The sequence below is a fragment of the Tachyglossus aculeatus genome, chromosome 20 (genome assembly GCF_015852505.1).
Source record: "Tachyglossus aculeatus isolate mTacAcu1 chromosome 20, mTacAcu1.pri, whole genome shotgun sequence".
Lineage (NCBI taxonomy): Eukaryota > Metazoa > Chordata > Mammalia > Monotremata > Tachyglossidae > Tachyglossus > Tachyglossus aculeatus.
Genome location: NC_052085.1, coordinates 32,321,944 through 32,346,505, shown reverse-complemented (window position 1 = coordinate 32,346,505; position 24,562 = coordinate 32,321,944). Strand labels below are relative to the sequence as shown.

Here is a 24,562-nt window from a genome sequence, read left to right as displayed (position 1 = left end):
CACCTCTGTATCAAACAGAAACTCCTCACCATCAGGTTTAAGGCACTCCATCAGCTTCCTCTCTCCTACCTTACCTAAGACTCTACTATTTCCCCTATCTGTAAAGTATTTTAATGTCTCCCTCCATAGATCGTAAGCTCCTTATGGGCAGGGATCACATTTACCAAATCTATGAAATGGTTCGTTCGCAAGTGCTTAGTACAGTGCTCTGCACATACTGTTCAATAAACACCACTGATTGGTTGAATAAATTTCCATGCCTCCAAGCACTGCTGTACTCATAGTCCATTTCTTACATGCCCATGCTCATGTCAGTTTTTCCTTTCCCTTCCTCCCCCATCTCCAAATTATTCTGGTGACTCCCTATTACACTCTAAATTCCCTGAGGTCAGAGACTGTGCCTACTAACTCTATGGAACTCTCCCAAGCACTTAGTACACGGCTCTGCCCTCAGTAAATGTCTAATAAGCGCTACAGATTGATTGCGAACTAAACCCCTTTCCAAGTGACTCTTCTCAAATAATCAATCAATCGTATTTATTGAGCGCTTACTGAGTATAGAGCACTGTACTAAGCGCTTGGGAAGTACAAGTTGGCAACATACAGAGACAGTCCCTACCCAACAGTGGGCTCACAGTCTAAAATCAATCAATCAATCGTATTTATTGAGCACTTACTGTGTGCAGAGCACTGCACTAAGAGCTTGGGAAGTACAAGTTGGCAACATATAGAGACAGCCCCTACCCAACAGCGGGCTCAAAGTCTAAAATCAATCAATCAATCAATCGTATTTATTAATAATAATAATAATAATGATGGCATTTATTAAGCGCTTACTATGTGCAAAGCACTGTTCTAAGCGCTGGGGAATTTACAAGGTGATCAGGTTGCCCCACGTGGGGCTCACAGTCTTAATCCCCATTTTACAGAGGAGGTAACTGAGGCCCAGAGAAGTGAAGTGACTTGTCCAAAATCACACAGCTGACAAGTGGCAGAGCCAGGATTTGAACCGATGACCTCTGACTTCAGTGCCCGGGCTCTTTCCGCTGAGCCAGGCTGATTTCCTACTTCCCAAGCGCTTAGTACAGTGCTCTGCCCACCGTAAGCGCTTAATCATCATCATCATCAATCGTACTTATTGAGCGCTTACTGCATGCAGAGCACTGTACTAAGCGCTTGGGAAGTACAAATTGGCAACATATAGAGACAGTCCCAGCCCAACAGTGGGCTCACAGTCTAAAAGGGGGAGACATTTATTGAGTGCTTACTGTGTGCAGAGCACTGTCCCTACCCAACAGTGGGCTCACAGTCTAAAAGGGGGAGACGGAGAACAAAACCAAACATACTAACAAAATAAAATAAATAGAATAGATATGTACAGGTAAAATAAATAAATAAATAAATAGTATAGTAAATATGTACAAACATATATACATATACATACATACATATATGTATACATATTTTAGACTGTGAGCCCACTGTTGGGTAGGGACTGTCTGTATATGTTGCCAATTTGTACTTCCCAAGCGCTTAGTACAGTGCTCTGCACATAGTAAGCGCTCAATAAATACGATTGATGATGATGATGATGATATACATATGTATACATATATATGTATACATATATACATATACATATGTATACATATATACAGCCTTTTAGACTGTGAGCCCACTGTTGGGTAGGGACTGTCTGTATATGTTGCCAATTTGTACTTCCCAAGCGCTTAGTACAGTGCTCTGCGTACAGTAAGCGCTCAATAAATACGATTGATGATGATGATGATTAGTCCAGTGCTCTGCACACAGTAAGCGCTCAATAAATACGATTGATGATGATGATGACATGTTTGTATCGAATTTGGAAATCCTGCCCATAGCCCAGGACCAATTTATGGATAAATTGGGTACTGCCCTTGGACAAATGCCCCTCCAGCCACCCCTCTACCCACTCGGGGAAGGGAGGCGAGGCGTGAGCGTGGAACCCTCGATTGTTCCCCCAAGCGTCCAACTCCTCCCGCCCTCTTCCAGCACGTGCGTCGAAGCCCCCGAGCGGTACCACCCCTGGAGAGAGGGGGGGATGAAGGGGAAGGGGAAGCGGAGAGAGAGCCCCTATTCCATCCAAGACAGGGGCATCCACGGGATAGGTTTTTCTATGGGGTTTGTTTAGGTTTCTCCTGGTCTAGAAGAGGGTTGATCGATTTATGGATCGATTGCCTCTTCTTCGCCACCGGTGCCTCCCCCCCGGGTGGGAATGGTATGACCCAACCTGTAACTCGCCCGGCTGGAACTTCCCCACCAGGCCCCTTTTCCCCGCCCGGCCCCTCCCCTTCCCCGCCCCCTTCCCGCCCCCCATCCCGGGGTGATTATTAAGCTCCCCGCTCGGCCGGTCCTTCCGCACAGCAGGGCGTCTACTTCATCAGGGTCTACTTTTTCCCCCCCATCTCCTTCCCCCCTCCCAGGACCCCCTTCCCACCCCCCGCAAGCGCTGGCCCCCGAGGCGGGGGATGGAGACGGACCGCGGGAGGGGGCGGCTTCGAGGGAGGCGTTCACTATGAAGACCATCATCGCCGCCTATTCGGGGGTCCTGCGAGGTGAGGCCGGCAGGGTGACCGGTGGGGGGGAGGGTCATTATAGGCCATTATATCTATTCTATTTATTTTATTGTGTTAGTATGTTTGGTTTTGTTCTCCGTCTCCCCCTTTTAGACTGTGAGCCCACTGTTGGGTAGGGACCGTCTCCAGATGTTGCCAGTGTGTACTTCCCAAGCGCTTAGTACATCATCAATCGTATTTATTGAGCGCTTACTATGTGCAGAGCACTGGACTAAGCGCTTGGGAAGTACAAATTGGCAATGCCCTGCACATAGTAAGTGCTCAATAAATACGATTGATGATGATGAGGAGGCCTGGCCGAGCTGGGGAAGGGGCATCGCCCGTTGCCCCCTCTCTGCTTCTCTGGGCGGTGGGATTCATTCAGTTGTATCTATGGAGCGTTTACTGTGTGCAGAGCACTGTACTAAGCGCTTGGGAAGTCCAAGTCGGCTACATATAGAGACGGTCCCTACCCAACAGTGGGCTCACTGTCTAGAAGGGACAGACAATAAAGCAAAATATGTAGACAGGTGTCAAAATCGTCAGAACAAATAGAATTAAAGCTATACACACATATACACACACATTCATTCATTCGTATTTATTGAGCAATTACTCTGTGCAGAGCACTGTACTAAGCGCTTGGGAAGTCCAAGTTGGCTACATATAGAGACGGTCCCTACCCAACAACGGGCTCACTGTCTAGAAGGGACAGACAGTAAAACAATGTAGACAGGTGTCAAAATCATCAGAACAAATAGAATTAAAATTATACGCACATATATACACACACATTCATTCATTCAATCGTATTTATTGAGCACTTACTGTGTGCAGAGCACTGTACTAAGCGCTTGGGAAGTCCAAGTTGGCTACATATAGAGACGGTCCCTACCCAACAACGGGCTCACTGTCTAGAAGGGACAGACAGTAAAACAATGTAGACAGGTGTCAAAATCATCAGAACAAATAGAATTAAAATTATACGCACATATATACACACACATTCATTCATTCAATCGTATTTATTGAGCACTTACTGTGTGCAGAGCACTGTACTAAGCGCTTGGGAAGTCCAAGTCGGCTACGTATAGAGACGGTCCCTACCCAGCAACAGGCTCACTGTCTAGAAGGGAGAGACAGACAATAAAACAAAACATGTAGACAGGTGTCAAAATCGTCAGAACAAATAGAATTAAAGCTATATGCACATATACACACATTCATTCATTCAATCGTATTTATTGAGCACTTACTGTGTGCAGAGCACTGTACTAAGCGCTTGGGAAGTCCAAGTCGGCTACGTATAGAGACGGTCCCTACCCAGCAACAGGCTCACTGTCTAGAAGGGAGAGACAAACAATAAAACAAAACATGTAGACAGGTGTCAAAATCGTCAGAACAAATAGAATTAAAGCTATATGCACATATACAAACACATACATATACCAACTCTGATCAATCAATCAATCGTATTTATTGAGTGCTTACTGTGTGCAGAGCACTGTTCTAAGCGCTTGGGAAGTACAAGTTGGCAACATATAGAGACAGTCCCTACCCAACAGTGGGCTCACAGTCTATGATGAAGGGCTCAGCCCTTCGGGAGTCCCCGGGTGGACTGGGGAGCCTAGCAAGGCGGGGCCTCCAGGAGGAAAGCGTATTAGACGCCCCTGAACGGGCGCCGCTGTGGGCTAGGGGTGGCTGGGCAGGGGCAGGTTTGCCCTCCCCAAAGTGCAACAGCTCCTACTTAGAGAAATTCTGGTCCTGGAGGCCCCTGCCTAGGGCCAGATTGGTGGGGGTGGGGGGTTCTGGTTGCCCGGACTCGTACAACCCCTGGCCGAATCCCGATTATCGGGGGATGAAGAATAGTGGTGGCAAATTATCCAGCCCCCGAGGCTTCTCCTCTCTTCCCTGACCCCCTTCCAGATGGCCCTCCCCACCCCCAGAGGGGAAGAGGTCACCCTCCACTCATCATCATCATCATCAATCGTATTTATTGAGCGCTTACTATGTGCAGAGCACTGTACTAAGCGCTTGGGAAGTACAAATTGGCAACATATAGAGACAGTCCCTACCCAACAGTGGGCTCACAGTCTAAAAGGGGGAGACAGAGAACAAAACCAAACATACTAACAAAATAAAATAAATAGGATAGATATGTACAAGTAAAATAAATAGAGTAATAAATATGTACAAACATATATACATCTATACAGGTGCTGTGGGGAAGGGAAGGAGGTAAGATGGGGGGGATGGAGAGGGGGATGAGGGGGAGAGGAAGGAAGGGGCTCAGTCTGGGAAGGCCAAGGCAGAGATAACCTTCCACTCAAGGAAGAGATGACCCTCCACTCAGTCCCCTTAGCGTTGAGTAGGGAGCGACTTGCAGTGGTCAAGGGGAGAATGATGGATTTTCTAAGGGTCTCGGTTATCTTGCCCTCCCTTTCTGTGGGGGAGAATGGACTGGGCAGAGATAATAATAATAATGATGGCATTTATTAAGCGCTTACTATGTGCAAAGCACCGTTCTAAGCTCTGGGAAGGTTCCAGGGTGATCAGGTTGTCCCACGTGGGGATCACAGTCTTAATCCCCATTTTCCAGATGAGGTAACTGTGGCCCAGAGAAGTCAAGTGACTTGCCCAAAGTCACACAGCTGCCAAGTGGCGGAGCTGGGATTTGAACCCATGACCTCTGACTCCAAATCAATCAAGCAGTCGTATTTATTGAGCGCTTACTGTGTGCAGAGCACTGTACTAAGCGCTTGGGAAGTACAAGTTGGCAACATAGAGAGACAGTCCCTACCCAACAGTGGGCTCACAGTCTAAAAGTGGGCTCACATGCTCTTTCCACTGACCCACGCTGCTTCTCTATAGAGAAGCAGAGATGTCTGCAGAGATGTCAAGAAAGCCCCCAGGCTTCAGTGCTTCTCTGCCTTGCCCCCACCCCCTCCAGGCAGGGAGAACCAGGTAGTCCCCAGGGAAGTGGGGGTCCATGCCAGCAGGCACCTGCTCACCTTTCCTGTTCCTCTGGGCTGCGGGTTCAGACTCAGTGCAGAGTCGCCAGGGGCTGTTACCGGCTGCTCTGACCCAGCTTGAATGGGCACCAGGGCTCTGAGTGAAACCCCACTGCTGCTTTTAGCCGGGGTGAGCCCACCCCTCACCCACCCCCACGTCTCTTGGTGGGGCAGGGAGACCCCTGATCAAACAGGGGCTGACTAGATTTAGTACAAGCATTTTGTAAAATGCTCTAGTGCTTAGTACAGTGCTCTGTTAAGCCCTTACTATGTGGCAAGCACTGTTCATCTTCATCATCAATCGTATTGAGCGCTTACTATGTGCAGAGCACTGTACTAAGCGCTTGGGAAGTAGAAATTGGCAACATATAGGGACAGTGGGCTCACAGTCTAAAAGGGGGAGACAGAGAACAAAACAAACATACTAATAAAATAAATAGAATAGATATGTACAAGTAAAATAGAGTAATAAATATGTACAAACATATATACATATATACAGGTGCTGTGGGGAAGGGAAGGAGGTAGGATGGCGGGGATGGAGAGGGGGACGAGGGGGAGAGGAAGGAAGGGGCTCAGTCTGGGAAGGCCTCCTGGAGGAGGTGAGCTCTCAGTAGGGCCTTGAAGGGAGGAAGAGAGCTAGCTTGGCGGAGGGGCAGAGGGAGGGCATTCCAGGCCCGGGGGATGACGTGGGCCAGGGGTCGAGGTAATCGGGTCAGGCACAGTCTCTATCCCAGGCACAGGGCTCACAAGCTAAGTAGGAAGGAGAATAGATATTGAATCCCCATTTTACAGTTGAGGTGATTGAGGCACAGAGTAGTGAAATGACTTGCCCAAGGTCATGGCGGAGCTGGGATCAGAACGTAAGTCCTCTAACTCTTAGGCCTGTGCTTTAGGCTATACTCCTCCTCTGCACCCAGTTAAGCCTTAATCAATGCCATTGATGGGTTGGCTGGGCAGAGGGCAGATCTCAGCCTTCTTCCCATCAGACTCCACCTGCCTCAGGAGCTGAGTTGTACTTGGGGAGGGAGGAGGGGCTTGTCCCGAGGGACCCCAGGAAGCACTGGGAACAGAACATCCCTTCTCCTATAAGAGCTTTAGGAGGAAGCACCTGGTCTTGGTGGGAGGAGGGGCAGGAGGAGGGAAAGGCCTGGTGGCCTGCAGCCTGGATGCCCTACTCACCTTAGGGATGAGGTGCTACCTTTGCTCTTCAGTCTTTTCTTTTGTGAGCACCCCCCCCCCCCCGCCCCCCTGGGATCCCCAGATCATGTCTGGCCCTTCCTGGTCCTACTGATTAGCCCTACATGGGTGGAAATGGAGGCTAGCGGGCAGGAGGCTAGTGACCAGCTGGAGGAGAGACCACTGGGGACGCAGGGTGAGGGGAGCCACAGAATCCCAGAGAGTGGAGGCTGGAATTCCCAAGTTCCCACCACTTTTTTATAATAATGGCATTTATTAAGCGCTTACTATGTACAAAGCACTGTTCTAAGCGCTGGGGAGGTTACAAGGTGATTAGGTTGTCTCACGGGGGGCTCACAGGGCACGGCCCTTCCCTTCTTCCCACAGGTGGGGTTGAGTAGGGGAACTGGACCATGTCTACAGGTCCGCTCTGGGGGTGTTGGCACATATTTGAGTCATGGGGGAATCGGCTCCTCCTGTCCCCCAATAGCGGTTGGGGGCTGGGGCCAGTTGTCTGGGATTCCAGCTGTGAGGACCAAGCCATTGTTTTCCCCACAGCTGAGAACTGTAGGTCTGCTGGACTCCAGCCCCCCTCCCCCAGTCCCCCTCCCCAGGACCTCCTGGGAGGGGTTTCTCTCACCTGTTTGCAGCAGCCATTCCGTCGGGATAGAGGGGGTGGAAGGCACCTGCAGAAGCCAATCTGTGACTGAAAAATCTGGGTCTCCAGCCTGTAGTGCTCACTGGGTACGACCCCCTAAGGGAAGGGGCTTCTGAGGTCATGTGGGCCATTCCCCTACCTCCACACAGGACTGCTCCTGTCCCATCCTGGCAGGTGTTGGGGCACAGAGTCACCTCCCCTAACCCCTCCATCAGGACAGATTCTGGGAACCCCACAAAGGCTGGATTGTCCCAAGGCCAAATCAGAAAAACTCCCTCTCCCCCCAGGCCATACCACCTCGGGACACCTGAACCATTCTATCCTGGGAGCAGGGAGCAGTGCCCCAGGGCTGGCCAGCTTGAGGTCAAGGGTCAAGGGGAAGCTGAGAGCTGGGCCTGTCCGGATGGGGAACTGGATGTTGCATCAGTTCGTGCCCTTGGCCTCTTTGGTGCAGAACAGCCACCGCTCCTCTGAGCTCGGGCCTGATCTCTCCCGATCAAAGGAGATGGGGAGAGGTCCCCTTCGCGGGGCAGGTGCCCATGGCAGGGGGAATAGTTGGCCCCAAGACCTGCTTTTGGCACTATGACTGAGGGATGGCCATGTTGGGGATAGAATAGACACCCTGATGCCACCCTCTCCACAGGGACAACCCATAGTATATCCTCTCCTTTTCTCCCTTGGCACCACTGAACTCTGCCCGCATCAGATCCTACTTAGCATTCCCCTGTGGGCATGGATATGCCCCCTTTTAGACTGTGAGCCCACTGTTGGGTAGGGACTGTCTCTATATGTTGCCAACTTGTACTTCCCAAGCGCTTAGTACAGTGCTCTGCACACAGTAAGCGCTCAATAAATACGATTGATGATGATGTGTGTGTGTGCGTGCGCGTGCTCGAGCACGCACATGTGTATGCATGTGTATTCTCTATATGCATAGAGAAGCAGCGTGGCTCAGTGGAAAGAGCACGGGCTTTGGAGTCAGAGGTCATGGGTTCAAACCCCGGCTCCACCAATTGCCAGCTGTGTGACCTTGGGCAAGTCACTTCACTTCTCTGGGCCTCAGTTACCTCATCTGTAAAATGGGGATTAAGACTGTGAGCCCCCTGAGGGACAACCTGATCACCTTGTAACCTCCCCAGCGCTTAGAGCAGTGCTTTGCACATAGTAAGCGCTTAATAAATGCTATCATTATTATTGTTATTATGCATGCATGAGCATGCACCAGGAGTTCCTGCCTGCCCTGGTTGGGCAAGCTTGGCACTGGGGGCTCCTATGGGTGTTGGCTGGCAGGTCGGGTCAGTGAACAGTCACCTGGGCAGAACCTTTGTCCCATTGGCTATGCCCCTGCCCCCATGGAGTCCAGATGCTTGTTGGTCTGGAGAGGGCCTGGTGCTGTGCTTCCTGTCATGAAGATGGGCCCAGCAGACCTAGTCAGTGGTCCTAGTGGCAAATGGATGGGACAGAGGGTGCATGTTATAGGCAGGAAATTATGGTAGCATGCTGTGCCACGGGGGATCCCGGGGACCTTGGCTGGACAAGATCTGGGCCCTCCTAGCTCCTGGCTGGGCGACAGCTGGCCCTCAGGAGGGTCAGGGAAGGATTGACTCTCCGTGACCAGAGGGAGGCCCCTGGCCAAACACAGGGATTTTCTCAGCTCATCTTTGTCCACGGCCCAAGAGACATTAATCACAGAGAAGCAGCGTGGCTCAGTGGAAGGAGCCTGGGCTTGGGAGCCAGAGGTCATGGGTTCCAATCCCGGCCCTGCCACTTGTCTGCTGTGTGACTTCGGGCAAGTCACTTAACTTCTCTGTGCCTCAGTTCCCTCATCTGTAAAATGGGGATTAAGACTGTGAGCCCCTCGTGGGACAACCTAATCACCTTGTATCCCCCCCAGTGCTTAGAACAGTGCTTCACACACAGTAAGCACTTAACAAATACCACCATTATTACTCAGGGGACAGTGGGGGAGCATTGGGACAAGGGGCAGCCCTGGGGGGCCTGACCAAGGAGTGGGTGGGAAACCGGGGCCAGTGTTGACTGTGATACCTGAGTCCTGAATCTGGGTCAGTGGCCCGCCGCCCTATGTGGGGGTGGTGGTTGGGCTGGGCCCGCGGGGGGTGGAGGGAATGCCGGGATTTAGGCTCCAAGGGAGGCGGAGGAGTCTGGAGCCCTGTTTCCCTTGCCCTTTGGGCCGGGGACCCCTTCCTTGCAGGCTCTCAGGGGCAGTAGGGTAGAGTGTGGTCTGATGACCAACTCTATCCGAGGAGCAGTCGAGGCAGCCAGGGTCGGGGTTGGACGAAGCTGGGAATAGCCGTGGCCCGCATGCTCAGGCCATCAGGAACCCTCTGCACTACTCTGCCCAGTCCCATCCGGGGCATCGCTCACCTTCTGCCCACAACAGGCACTGGCTCCAGCATCCTGTCCACCGTGCAGGACCTGCCGTCCATCCCCTGGCTCAGCAAGGCCTCCATCAGGAAGCAGCTCCAGGTGATCTCGGTGCTGCAATGGGTCCTCTCCTTCCTGGTCCTGGGTAAGGCTGGGTGGGTGGGCTGGGCTGGGCTGGGGGTGGGCTGGAGTAGGGGTAGACCAGCGGTAGGTACTTCCCCTGGCTGCCGAAATGGGCCCCTGCGTTGCCGGGCTGGGGGTGGTGAAGGAGCAACCTTCAAGGTGAGTGTGGGGGCTCCCACAGTTGGAGAGGTTGGGGTTCAAATTCAGCGTGGCTCAGTGGAAAGAGCCCGGGCTTGGGAGTCCGAGGTCATGGGTTCAAATACCCGCTCTGCCAAATGTGACTTTGGGCAAGTCACTTAACTTCTCTGGGCCACAGTTACCTCACTTGTAAAATGGAGATAAGGCTGTGAGCCCCACATGGGACAACCTGATCACTTTGTAACCTCCCCAGTGCTTAGAACAGTGCTTTGCACATAGTAAGCACTTAATAAATGCCATTATTATTATTATATTCCAGTTGAGGAAACTGAGGCCTGTGCTCTTGTCACTAGGCCACACTGATTCTTGTGTGTGTGTGCATGCGCGCGTGCATGCCTTGACAAGGGGAAGGGATTCTGCCCTCAACTCCTCTATGTGGAGCACCTGGAGGAGGGTTGAGGGGGCCCTATTTGACCTGGTCACCACCCTCAGGCAGTTCCCTCCCCAGGGAGACTAAGGAGGGTCTGCCCATGGCAAGCAGAGCACACCCCTCCTTATCCTCTGCCTGTACCCACCATTCCCTTCTCCCCCATCGTCCCCGCCCCCACATTGGGATATCAGGTCAAGTAGAGCAAACAGGGCAGAGAGCAGGGCGTCCGGCCTCCCGCCCGTGGGCTGGGTGCCTAGGATGCAGGTTAATGATTGAAACCAGATCACCCAGGCCCTGGCACACTGGGCGGGTCCTGCCAGAGGCTCGGCAGGAAGGGGCCGACTTGGGAGCTGGTTGCTGGTTATCTGGAGGTGGGGTGGGGGGGAATTCCAGCCCCACTGGGATGTCTGTGGAGAGCCAGAGAATATAGATGCAGGGCTGGACAGATGGACAGGGTGGACTGGGTAGGGGCCACTCAACTGGATGGATGGCAGAGGTTGCAGTGGCTGGGGTCTTCCTGGCATCAGCTAACAGTTGGGGGGGGGTGATGAGGGGAGAGTCTAGAAGTGTGGGCTGCTGACCTGGTCTTGCTGCCTGGGGGAGGGAGGAGGAGGCAGAGGGTGCTTTGTCTGGGGAGGATTGATCCAGGAGGGACCCGCTTGTGGCAAGGTACCAATCTGACTGGGCAGTGGGCGGTGCTTGGTTTGAACGGTCCAACTTGCTGTCTGCCCGGGATCTCTCTCCCCAGGGATTGATTTCTGATTGACATCTCTGTCTGCCACGGACCCTCCTCCCACTGCCTTCTCTGCTCCATCATCCCCTCAGTGCCTGGACCCCTCGCTGCCTCCCCTCATGTCCCCATCCCCCTGACTGGCATTGGGCCACACCTCCAATCCTGGGGTCCTCCTCTGCCCCATCCCCTAACACTCCTCACCGCCTTCTCCCAGACCCCAGAACACAGCAGCCACTGGCCTGTAGTTTTGCTTCTCACCAGCCCCGGGGCAGTTGCACACGTATAGGTATAAACCCCGAGGGAGACAGAGGAAGATTAAATCTAGGGTTCCTGGGACTACTATTCTCAGAAGACCTAGATGTCCCCTTCTCCTTCCTTCAGCTACAACAGATCCTGTTTCTGGTCCCTCTCCTGGGGTAGCCCTGGGTGTGCCTGCCTGCCTGCCAGTCTTTGAGACTGTGAGCCCACTGTTGGGTAGGGACTGTCTCTATATGTTGCCAACTTGTACTTCCCAAGCGCTTAGTACAGTGCTCTGCACACAGTAAGCGCTCAATAAATACGATTGATTGATTGATTGATTGCCCCAGGGCTGCTGGGATTGGTAGTCTCAGGAACCCAGCACTTTGGACCCATCAGTCTCATCCAGTCTGAAAGCCTAGCAGGAAGGTGTCCGGGCTGGCTTTGTGCCGGACAGGCAGGCCACCTTAGAGGGGCACCTCCTCCCCCCCACCCTAACACGACCCTTGTGGGGTTTAGCGATGGGCGTCAGGTCACTAATCCCAAAAGGGCAGCTAAATTGGCTTTAGTATAAACCCCATCCAGGGAGGGGTCAGAAGGCAGCGGCTGTCTTCGAGGAGGGGGAGACGGCAGGGCCGCCGGAGGGGCTTCTTACCCTCTCTCCCCCGCCCCTCTCCTTGCTTGCCCGATCGGCCCCACAGGTATCATCAGCACCGGGATCCTCGTATACTTGTTCTGCACAGACTGCTGGCTGATTGCGGTGCTGTACTTCACGTGGCTGGTGTTCGACTGGAACACGCCCAAGAAAGGTACGTCTGGCCTTGTGCCCGTCTGCCCACCCACCCTTCGCTGGACTCCTCAGGCCTGGCCGGGAACCTTCTGGCCACAAGAAAGCTGTAGGGAGAGGAGGCTAGAGCAGAGGCCGATGTAAGGGTGGCTGGGAGACGTTCTGGGGTTACGTGTTGGGGGGGGTGTTTGTTTATGGTACTTAAGTGCTTACTGTGTGTCAAACACTGTTCTAAGCACTGGGGTAGGTACAGATTAATTAGGTTGGATATAGTCCTTGTCCCACCTGGTGTTCACAGTCTTAAGTAGAAGTCAGTCAATTGTACTTATTGAGTTCTTACTGTGCCAAAATTATTATTATTGTTGTTGTTACTGTATGCAGTGCACTATATTAAGCGCTTGGGAGAATACAATATAACAGTATTCAATCATATTTATTGAATGGTTACTGTGTGCAAAGCACTGGACTAAGCACTTGGGAGAGTACAATATAACAATACAGTTGATGTGATCTCTGCCCACAGTGAGCTTACGGTCTAGGAGGGAAAGCAGGTATTGAATCCTCATTTTACAGTTGAGGAAACTGAGCCACAGAGAAGCTAAGTGACTTGCCCAGTGTCACGTAGCAAGTAATTGGCAGAGCTGGGAGTAGAACCCAGGTCCTTTGACTCCCGAGCCTGTGCTGTTGTCACTAGGCCACATTGATTCTTGTGTGTGCGTGCGTGTGTGTGTGCCTTGCCAAGGGGAAGGGGCTCTGCCCTCAACTCCTCTATGTGGAGCATCTTGGGGAGGGTTGGGGGGGGGTCTTGATTGGTCTCTGCCCTCAGGCAGTTCACAATAATACCCCTGAGCCTGGGCATATCTGAAGATGTGAGTGAATGAATGAATGAATCAATCAGTTGTATTTATTGAGCGCTTACTGTGTGCAGAGCACTGTACTAAGCGCTTGGGAAGTACAAGTTGGCAACATATGAGTCAGTCATGTCGCTCCTTTTAGATGGGCAGCCCCTGGTGTCTCATCTTCCCCCCCAAACCTTCCCCTGACCCTCGGGGTGTAGAAGCAGGTTGGGGCTATTGAGGAGGGAGCAAGGTGAACTTGGAAGAGGGGATGCATGGTATAGGGGGAAGATGAAGAGGCCGAGCCCCTTTGGCTCTAGGGAGTTCCTCGTGGGGAGGGCTCAGTCCAGATTGACCCGGCCCCTTGACACCACCTGTTCTGCCTCCCAAAGGTGGCAGGAGGTCGAAATGGGTGAGGAACTGGGCCGTCTGGCGCTATTTCCGAGACTACTTCCCCATCCGGGTAAGTCCAGCAAGCCAGACTCCCCGTGCTGAGACCCTTCCCCTCTCTCCACCCCATCATAACATCAGCCCTCCCCTGGCACCCTGGGCTCTGGGAGATGTTCCCTGGCGGGACAGAAGGGCGAGGCTGTGAGCCAGAGCCCAGCAGCCGGGTGAGTGGACACCCACTGAGGGTGAGAGGGAGCAGGGGGCCGGGAGATGTGGCTCTCTCTCCCTTGGCCAGTGTGGTGGCTTGTGGACTGCTGGGTCTTCCCAATTCCTCTTAATCCTACTGTAAAATTAAACTCTGTGCCAAATAGAAATCTGGCGGCAGGACTAAAGAAACAGGGGAAGCAGAGCTGGTCCAGACTGTTTCCTGGGGTTCCACTTGCCTGCAACCAGGAGGGTCCAGGGGTGGGGGCAGGGCCCACTGCACAAGCCCGGGCCACTTGGGTCCAGGCCTGTGTTTGCCCACTCTGTGTCCCATGTCTGTGGCTCTGATGGTCACAAGCTACAGGATCCGTCTCTGTGCCCAGTTGGCCCCCCTGGCAGGCTTCTTCCCTGGAATCTCGGGCAGCACCACAGCCAGCCCGGTTTTTCCTGCTGGCCGGGTCCCCTTCTTCATCCCGCCCACGAGGGTTCCCGGGTCCTGCCCCACCCATGCGGGCTCCGGGCTGCCTCTGGATCACCGTGGGGGTCAACTGGGATTTGGGATGGGGGAGGAGGATGGAAGGGCTGTGTTTGGCTTCGTGGGGTGGCGGAGGCAGGGGCTCTCGATTGCCCGAGGAAAGAGGGAGGGAGCCACCCTTTCTGGCCCCGGGTCCAGTTTCCCTGCCTCTCGCTGGTGGCAGAGATCCAGCCTCGGGGGTGGCCGGGGCAGAACCAGCCAGGGCTGTGCCCTCTGGGGAGGGGCAGGGACAGAGGAGGTGGCCAGAGAAGTCCAGGGCTTTTGAATGGACGTTGTCCCGGACTTGGAGTCTGAGGGAATCCTGGGGCGGTGCTCTCATTCATTCATTCATTCAATTATAATTATTGAGCACTTACTATGTGCAGAGCACTGTACTAAGTGCTTGAGAGAGTACCGTATAACAATAAACAGACACATTCCCTGCCCACAACAAAGTTATCCCACTGGGTCCTCAGGCATTGATCTAGTGCTTCTAGTGAGGATGGAGAATTGCCAGCTGTCCCCGCCTCATACATCCTTCCCCTCTCCCCGCAACCTCCACTATCTTCTGGTGCCGTCCTCACCCCATTCCAATTACCATCCCCTGTAACTCCCCTGCCCCACTCCAAGCAAACAGCACTCATCTCACTGGGCTCGATGGGGAGAATGTTCCTCTGGCTGCTACTGGCTCACTGGCTGCCTCCTGGAAGGCTGGTGGGCCGGTACAAATTCTGTGTGGGCTGGTGAGCTCCTGCTTATCTGCAAGGTTCCCCTCCCTGGGCCCCAGCAATTCAGGAGTGTCCTGGTTGGGGTGTGTTTGTGCCGCCTTAAGGCAGTGTGGGAGGGACGCCTGTGCCAGGATTTCAGCTGGAGCCCCCCTTGTCATTTCTCTACCTCCATCGTCTCCGGCCCTGAGATCAGCCACCAGAGGAACAGGGCTAGGGGTGCAGGCCTGGGTGCCCTCCGGAGGGGCTCCAGCCAGGAATTTGGCTTGTGAAACGCTGAGGGGAAGGGAAGGTTTGGCATGCGTTGACCCCATTCCACAGATGAGGAAGCTGAGACCCGAGCTGGGGGCAGACCTAGTATCCTGGCAGGACGTCCAGGGTTCTTTCATCCCTGTATTGTTCACCCTCCCACTCCTGTGCCCCAACAGTGCAGCCCAGAAGGGAAAGGATGGGTGAGGGGCTTTGTGCCCGAGAGGAACCCTTCAGCTAGGGCAAGGGGAGGGCAGAGGGAAATGAAGATTAAGGATAGGAGTGGACAGGGAGTCTTACCTCCCCTGTTATTGTTGCTTCTTCCTGAGCATCCCCAGGGAGAGAAGAGCTGTTTCCTTTCAATCGGTCGATTGTATTTATTGAGCATTTACTGTGTGCGGAACACTGTACTAAGCCCTTGGGAGAGTACTTTGAAGCTCATTAACCCTGGCCAGGTGTGGACTAGGTCCAGCTCTGGACTGAAGGGTGGACTTGGGGTTTCCCACACGATTAGTGTCTCCGTGCGCTCTTGCCCCCGTCCCCTCTCTCCACTCAGGCTGCGGCTGAGAGCGTGACCTCAAGGTCGAGGAGTAGAAGACCCTGCCGCAGCCCCCACGGTGAGAGTAGGTGCCCCCTCCCTGATCTATTTATCTATTTTAATACTACTGATGCCTGTCTACTTGTTTGGTTTTGTTTTCTGCCTACCCCCCCGCCCCCACCGCCCCGTTGTTGGGTAGGGATTGTCTATCTGTTGCCGAATTGTACTTTTCAAGAGCTTAGTACAGTGCTCTGCACCAGTAACTGCTCAATAAATACGATTGAATGAATGAATGATCTGGTTGGCCCAGCTGAGACGCAGGACCCGGGGCAGGACGGGTGACTGAAACCGGTCGATCCCTATAAAAAGGAAAACATGTTAATGGCCTCCAAATTCACGGAAAGCCAGGGAGGGTGTCCCTCCCTGCCCCTCCCGCCCGCCTGCTTCCTGCCTCGCCTCCGGGACCATCCCCTGCCCCGCCCCTGCAGCAGTGGCTGTCCGGCTCGGGTTCTCGGGTCCCTCCTGTGTCCTCTGCCAGCTGGGTGAGGACAGTTACTTGGCCCCTCCTCTTGAACTCTGGCCTGGGCCCCAGGACGACCCGGTCAGCTGGGGACAGCCACCCCCAGGGCCCCCGTCAAGAGCTGGGAAGTCACCTCTGGGGATGCGGGGTGGGGCGGGGGCACCTCGATTTGAGGAGGCTGAGGGGCTCGGGGCTGAACTGCCCCTTCCAACCCCTGTCCAATCAATCATATTTATCGAGCACTTACTGCATGCAGAGGTTACAGTCTAGAGGCAGGAACAGCAGCTCAGACCACAGGAACCGGGGGTCAGAGGTGGGCAAAGCAGGGCCATGCCCGAGTCATGCCTCCTGCAGCTGGACGATGGGAACTGGGCTCTAGTACGTAAGCTTGTTATGGGCAGGGAACGTGTCCACTAATTCTGTTGCATTGTAATAATAATAATGATGATGGCATTTATTAAGTGCTTACTATGTGCAAAGCACTGTTCTAAGAGCTTGGGAGGTTACAAGGTGATTGGGTTGTCCCACGGGGGGCTCACAGACTTAATCCCCATTTTACAGATGAGGTCACTGAGGCACAGAGAAGTTAGGTGACTTGCCCAAAGTCACACAGCTGAAGTGGCGGAGCCGGGATTTGAACTCCTGACCTCTGACTCCAAAGCCCGTGCTCTTTCCACTGAGCCACGCTCTCCGAAGAGCTTAGAACAGTGCTCTGCACATATTAAGTGCTCAGTAAAAACCACTGATTGATTGGAGAGGGCCCTAGGCACTAGGCCGTGATTCCGGTGCCAAGCTGTGCTGGGCAATGGGCTTTACCAAGTCACATCGCACCCCGAACCTTCTCCCGGGGTGTTGGACACTGAATAGGAAGTATGTGGGTTGAAGGGGGTAGGAGTGTTGGCCATCGAAGGACCCTGCAATTTGCTGTATCCTCCTCCATCTCTCCACACCCTTGAGGACTTTTTTGAAGGCTCAGATGGGGAAACTGAGCCAGGACCGGGAGAGACTCCATCGCCGCTCGTCCCCGTCCTCCATCCCCCAGTCAATGCAGGGCCCCGTGGGGAGCTGGAGTTGCATAGAAGCAGGACAGGCCGGGTGTGGGCGGAGGGCAGAGCCAGGCTATTTGCCCCAGGCGGGCATCTCTGCATCAGCAGTGGCACCCGGTTTGGTAGCTGGGGCACGCAGCAGAGGTTGGGGGTTGCCTCCTGGCAGGGAGAGACTTGGCTGAGAGGGTTTTGGCCCTCTCTGTCCATCCGTCTATCCATCCTGGAGGTCTGTGGACCAACCTGGGACGTGTGCTGGCTCGAGGGGCCGGGTTTGGGTGAGAGGGCAAGTGGGGGGGGCGACTTCAAAGGGCCAGGCCGGGGTTCGAGCGCCAGGGAGTCCATTCTCCTGAGCCTGGCGTGGCTCCGAGTCTGTTGGGGAGGCTTGGCGCTCACCGTTTCCCCTCCGATGGGGGTGGCTTTGCGACCCGGGGTACCACCATGCTCATCCACAGGAATGCGACCGGCATCCCTCCTACTCCACCCCTGCTCCTCTGGATTCTCTGGGCCACTTGGCTCCTCCCCCAGTCTACCCACCAAGCCCAGGGACCCTTTCATTTCCCTGTTAGAAGTTGGGCTGGGGGCGGGGGGCATGGGTTGGTCAGCGCAGTGGCGGCAGTTCTGACTGGCAGTTTGGAGGGGGAGTTGACTGATCCTATTAGCTTCAAGGTTTGACCGGCCATCTCCATTTCCTGAGCCGTCCCTGTCCCTGGGCCCCATGGAGGGGGCTGGACTCTGGGCTGGGGTTCTGGCTGGAGCCAGAGTGGGCCTAGTGACTCTCCCCTCTCCAGAGACATTATGCTCTTCCCTCAGGGAGATACAGGGATCGTGAACACATGGGCTGGGGTTGCAGCTGGAGGGATTGAAGCTAGCTAGAGAGAACTTTCTTCCCAGGTGGCTGGGAGATGCCAGTCCCCATGGGTGGTGAGTGAAGCCCCCTTTCCCTGGAATGGGGAAGGGGCTCTTGGAGACATGCCCAGAGATCTGGCATGTAGAGGGGGGCAGGATGGGTGTAAGACTTCCCTCTCCCTGCACCCCAGTGGGCTCAGCTGGACGGCTGTGAATGGGCGGGCGGGCTGCTTCTTTGGTGATTGGAGGCAGGCGGCTCTGCCCCCTCTCAGCTGAAGGTCTTGGCCGGTGGCCGGGGTGGAGGAGGGGCAGCCAGGCTCTGCCTGCCGGGTTGACCTTTCCCCCTTCCCTGCTACTTTGGTCTCTAATCTGCCAGTCGGCGAAGGTAGTGGGCAGGTGGGTGGGGGTGGTGGATTCCAGGTTAGGTGTCACAGTCCCCAGCCGCTTCTTTCTGGGGTGTGTCCCCTGGGAATAATAATAATAATGGTATTTGTTAAGCACTTAATATGTGCAAAGCACTGTCCTAAGCGCTGGGAGGGATACAAGGTAATCAGGTTGTCCTACGTGGGGCTCACAGTCTCAATCCCCATTTTACAGAGAAGTTGTGACTTGCCCAGAGTCACACAGCTAAGTGGCAGAGGTGTGGCTGCACCCCAGCGGACAGTGGGCACGGAGGTGCCCGGGTCCAGAGCGCTGAGTGATTTAGGGCTGTCTCTGGGCCTTAGGTTTTCTCACCGATAGCGGCGGCAGGGGATTGCTCCCAGCCAAGAGTCACAAGCAGATCTGTCTGAGGGGGGTCAGAGCCCAGAGCTGCCTCCCCCTTCCCACCCCGATCTGTCAGTCAACCTCGGGCACCCGTGCCGGTGTCTACCTTCCCTGACACCCCAGCCCTGGGGATTTTCCAGGGGCAGTGCCTGGAGTGGCAGAGAGGTTGGGATTACAGCTGGAGAGACTTGGCTCAGACACAGAAGTGGCCAGGGGCGGGCTTTATATATGTATAAAGTGCCTGTGCTGAGCTCAATCAATTGTATTTATTGAGCGCTTGTGTGCAGAGCACTGTGCTAAGTGCTTGGGAAAGAACACTAAAGCAATATAACAGACACATTCCCTGCCCACAACAAGCTTCCAGCCTCTCCATTTAGACTGCAAAGCTTCTTGAGGGCAAGGCGGTGTCTCCTTTGGTTCTCGCCTGTCCCACTGTAGACCCCTGGCCACACATCCGCCAAACTAGCTCTCTTCCTCCCTTCAAAGCCCTACTGAGAGCTCACCTCCTCCAGGAGGCCTTCCCACACTGAGCCCCCTTTTTCCTCTCCTCCCCCCCACCCTGCCTCCTTCCCCTCCCCATAGCACGTGTATATATGTTTGTACAGATTTATTACTCTAACTTGTACATATTTACTATCCTATTTATTTTGTTAATGATGTGCATCTAGCTTTATTTTTATTTATTCTGATGACACCTGTCCCCATGTTTTGTTGTCTGTCTCCCCCTTTTAGACTGTGAGCCCGTTATTGGGTAGGGACTGTCTCTCTATGTTGCCAACTTGTACTTCCCAAGCGCTTGGTACAGTGCTTTGCACACAGTAAGCGCTCAATAAATACAATTGAATGAATGAATGAGTGTTGCCAAGGGCCTAGAACTGCGCTCTGTGCCCAGGAAAGCCAGGGCTGATACCCCAGCCCCGGGTGGGCATGGTCTGAAGCCAGTCTGTTGGATATGGCCACCCACCCACCCCCTCCACACCTGCCTTCTCGCCTGGGAAGCCTGACTTTGAGGGTCTTCTGTGGAGGGAGGGCAGGTTGCCCCCTGGCCCCACCCTGGGCTCAGCTTCCCTCTAAGGTCTCTGACTGCATCCCAGCGCTGAACTTTGTCATGGGGGTGGGTTGGGGGGGGGTCTCCCTTCAGCTGGTGAAGACCCACGACCTGCTGACGAACCGGAATTACATCTTCGGCTACCACCCCCACGGGATCTTGGGCCTGGGGGCCTTCTGCAACTTCAGCACCGAGGCCACGGGGGTTGGGAAGAAGTTCCCTGGCATTCGGCCGTACCTGGCCACCCTGGCTGGGAATTTCAGGATGCCCGTGCTTCGGGAATACTTAATGTCTGGAGGTAAGAGCCATGGCGTGACAGGCTAGATCATAAACTCCTTGCCTGCTGCCAGCCTGCTTGCTTTTTTTTCTTTCTTTCTTTTTAAATGGTATTGTTAAGCGCTCACTATATGCCCGGACACTGTTCTTAAGTGCTGGGGTACATACAAGATAATCAGGTTGGACGCATGAGGCTCACAGTTTTAATCCTCATTTTAAGGAAGAGTTAATTGAGACAGAGAGAAGTGAGGTGACTTGACAAAGGTCACTGAGCGGGAATTAGAACCCAGGTCCTTCTGACTCCCAAGCCCATGCTCTATCCATTAGATCACACTGCTTCCCTTTCATCTCAGTGCGCAAACAATGCTTCTCCTTGGCTGGGACGTGCCCCGTTTAACCCGATGTGAGCAGCGTGTTCCCTTGGTTGGCACAGAAGATTGAAACTTTGTTGCAAAAATCCAGCCTCTTCAGTCTGTTCACCTCATCATCATCATCAATCGTATTTATTGAGCGCTTACTATGTGCAGAGCACTGTACTAAGCGCTTGGGAAGTACAAATTGGCACTAAAGGGTCCCTCTAAGAGAACAGTCTATCCTTGTGGATTCTGTCTCCTCTCTAGCCCCGCCTGACTTCTTTTTAGTCCTGTCTGACTTCTCACAGGCCCTGTGACCCGTGAGCCCAGCTCTCTCCTGAGACGAGTTTCAGTCGATCGCATTTAATAAGCGCTTACAATGTGCATAGCACTGTACGAAGAGCTTGAGACAGTACACTGAGAATATAACAGAATGTAAGTAAAATATTAGACTATAATAGACACGTTCCCCGCCCACAAGTTTACAGTCTAGCGGGGTGATGGACATTAAAATAAATATGAATATTTATAAATGACACCCCCCACCAGCCCATGAGACCACCAGAGACTTCCTGAAAGAGGCAGACGCCGGCAATTTCACAGAGGTGAGGGCCAGGCCCAATGCCCCGCAGCCCGGCACCCCCTGAGCATCTGGCTCTGCTCTCCGCACAGGTATCTGTCCTGTCAATCGGGACACCATCGACTACCTCCTGAGCCAGAACGGCAGCGGCAATGCGGTCATCATCGTGGTCGGCGGCGCAGCCGAGTCCCTCAGCTCCATCCCCGGCCGCAACGCCATCACCCTGAGGAACCGCAAGGGTTTCGTGAAGCTGGCTCTGCGGCATGGGTGAGCCTGGTGCTGGCGGGTGGGCACATGGGGTCAGGGCGAGGCTCCAGGGTGGGGGGATAGGGAAGACAGAGGAGCACCAAGTTTCAGACTAATTTTCACAGCCTCTGCACCGCCACCCCCCATCACACACCTGTGGACCGAGGGCAGCTTGCTGTGGAAGCAGGGGGATGGACTAGATGATTCCAAATGAGGGTTTGCCTTCAGCCCTAGGATTCTAACCTCGTGTCGAGGCCGGAGCCTCCACGTATCCCTTAGGTGCCTCTTCTGTAACCCCCGCCCCCAAGGTGCTGGGAGTTCGTCGACGCTGTCTGTCTTCCCCCACCTCCCCTTCTTACGGCCTTATCTATGCCTGCCCACTCCAAGGTGGGTTTATGGACCTTGTCTTTCTTCCTTTCGTCCTTCGCCGCACCCCACAGGGCTGACCTAGTCCCCGTGTACTCATTTGGCGAGAATGAGGTCTACGAGCAGGTGGTCTTTGAGGAGGGCTCCTGGGGAAAGTGGGTGCAGAAGAAATTCCAGAAATACATTGGCTTCGCGCCCTGTATCTTCCACGGCCGTGGCCTGTTCTCCTCCAACGCATGGGGCCTGGTGCCCTATTCGAAGCCCATCACTACTGTCGGTAAGAGTGAGGGGTGGGGGGGGGGCTGGGGTGTGGGACGAAGGGATCGGGTGCGCTGGGTGGCTGGAACTCTGGGATGGGTCTGGAGGTGGGGGAAGACCTCTCTTGGGACAGACTCATTTGGCTTGCTGTAGGGCCTCAGTCTCTGAACTTAGCTTCTCTGGACCACAATTTCCCCAGCTGTGCAGTGGGGAACGAGATTCCAGGGCCCGGGAAGCAACCACCCCAACCCATAATGGGGAAGGGGCAGGGACAGCTTGCTGAGAGCCCTCTTGTTTTTCTCTAGTGGGGGAGCCGATCACCGTCCCCAAAATCGAGCGGCCGAGTCACCATGAGATCGACCTGTACCACAGCCTGTACACGGACGCGCTGGTCACCCTGTTCCACAAATACAAGACCCGCTTCGGACTCCCACACACCGAGGTCCTGGAAGTGAACTGAGTGTGAGGGCGTGCGGCCCACTCTCTGCACCTCCACAACAAGACGACGGTCCCCCCAGTTCCTCTTGGTCCCCCTCTCTTCCTCCCTCACCCCCTCTCCTGGACTGACTGCAGGGCCTGCCTGGGGCTACTGGATATTTAATCCTGATAATGCTGATACTGATAATGCTAATTTGGTAAACATGGGACCCTGATGGAGTGTCTTTAAACTCACAAACTGGATGCTGAGCTGCTGGCTCTCCCCTGGGGGCCAGGAGAAAATGGGGGTGGCCCGGAGCCCATGCGTCTCCTGTTTGCCCCCCAACTGAGGGGGGGCTACAGCTGGAGGTCTCATACCCCCCTGCCCCCACAACCTGCTGTGTTCTGGGACAGGCTAGGGGAGCCCCCCAACCAGAGAAATTTTGACTCCACCCACACATGTGAATGTAAGTGTCTGGTCGAGGGAGGTCCCTCCTCCCTCCACTGCATCTACTGGAGTATCTGTGCCCACGTTCAAGTCTTTGGGCGGCAGGCAGAGGCTGAGGGTTACAGTCCAGTCCTTATGCCGCCCGGTTGGACTTAAAATCTGCTCTACCCCACTCTCCCCACTTCGGGACAAGCGTGACATGATGACAGTCAGGAGCCAAAACCCCATGAGAGGCAGGAGCCCCCAGAAACCTTCACCCTTCACCACCCCTTGAAGAGGAAATGGGGTTGGAAGGAGCGGCAGGAAGCAGGCCCCACCCTATAGACCCTCCCCAACACTTGCTTCAGGGAGGAGAAACTTCCTTAAGGGCCAGCCCCCCACCAGACACCCCTCTCTGCACTAAGGCTTGGACCTGGATGCCGTAGGCCCCTGTGCCTTCTGCCGAACTCATGGCACTGCCCCTCTGCCCGAGCTGAGGCCCATCTGGATGGTTCTGCAGGGGCGGGTCTGGACAGTTTGACTGTGCCTGGTCTGGGTGGTTCTGCCGCATACGGTCCTTGGGCTACTATACCTGAGCCAGATGTTTTTTTTACAAATTTCTAAAAATAAACGCATATGGTTGAGCCAGACGTGGGTTACATTCTTGCGAAGGTGGCACGTGGCCCCGGGGGGTGGGATGTGTGGGCTCTGAGTTGAAGTCCTGACTCTGCTATGGAGGGGCTGGGACCCCCTAGGCAAGGTGGGGTCTAACGTTGCTGTTAGGGCCTCTGCTTGTCACGGGGCAGCAGGCCGTGACCTCTTGTGCCTGGCCCTGACCCACCTGTCACTCCCTCGCTGGATAATAAATGGTAAGAGGCCTTCGTTTCCCTGCTCTGTGCCTTCTAGGTTCCTGACTGCTTCATGCAAGCATTGCCACCTCCTTCCGTCCCCTGCTATCCCTCCAGGACCCAGTGGCACTTCCAGCAAATTCACTTCCCTACCAGGCCCCCTGGCTCCAGGAAACCTTTCCGGCTTACAGGGGAAAGAGAGCATGCAGCATCCCAGCCGGTTCCCCGAACGGGGGTGCCGGATTTCTCCCAGCTGTCTGCTGCTCGGTCTGCAAGCATCCAGGGAAGGGCTGGTGAGGGGTAAGGCCCTGGAGGTGGGGCGGCTAATTTCCCCCCCGCATCCCTGGTTTGGAGGCAGGGAAGCAGGAAGGGCAGAACATTGAAGGGATGAGCCTGGCCGCTTTGGAAACTGACGCTCCAGAGGCAGGTGTCCAGGTGCGAAGACCACTGGGAGCCTGGCACTGAAGTATTAATTCCACACAAGCGCGCTTCAATCCCTTCCCTCCCAGGCTGAGGCTCTGGCTCCCTGCAGGCCCTGAGGGACAGTTGGTCCTGAGTTTAATGATGGCATTTATTAAGCGCTTACTATGTGCAAAGCGCTGTTCTCAATGGTGTAGCTGGGAGGGATCAGTTGCTAATGTTTGACCCCCACGTAGGACCTTCCACAAGCCTGTCCCACTCACATTGGAGAAGCAGCGTGGCTCAATGGAAAGAGCACGGGCTTTGGAGTCGGAGGTCAGGGGTTCAAATCCCGGCTCCGCCACTTGTCAGCTGGGTGACTTTGGGCAAGTCACTTCACTTCTCTGGGCCTCAGTTCCCTCATCATCTGTAA

At 54.5% G+C, this 24,562-nt stretch overlaps 1 protein-coding gene across 1 annotated transcript; it reads left to right on the top strand.

The window, feature by feature from the left end:
• The first annotated feature begins 2,473 nt into the window (after window positions 1-2,473).
• DGAT2 (diacylglycerol O-acyltransferase 2) lies at window positions 2,474-23,530 on the top strand. Its single transcript, XM_038762204.1, has 8 exons — window positions 2,474-2,597; window positions 9,847-9,975; window positions 12,193-12,300; window positions 13,507-13,577; window positions 20,053-20,257; window positions 21,261-21,435; window positions 21,855-22,057; window positions 22,344-23,530. The coding sequence occupies exons 1-8, from the start codon at window positions 2,558-2,560 to the stop codon at window positions 22,496-22,498; spliced, it is 1,086 nt and encodes a 361-aa protein (XP_038618132.1). The 5' UTR covers window positions 2,474-2,557; the 3' UTR covers window positions 22,499-23,530.
• Window positions 23,531-24,562: the final 1,032 nt, after the last annotated feature.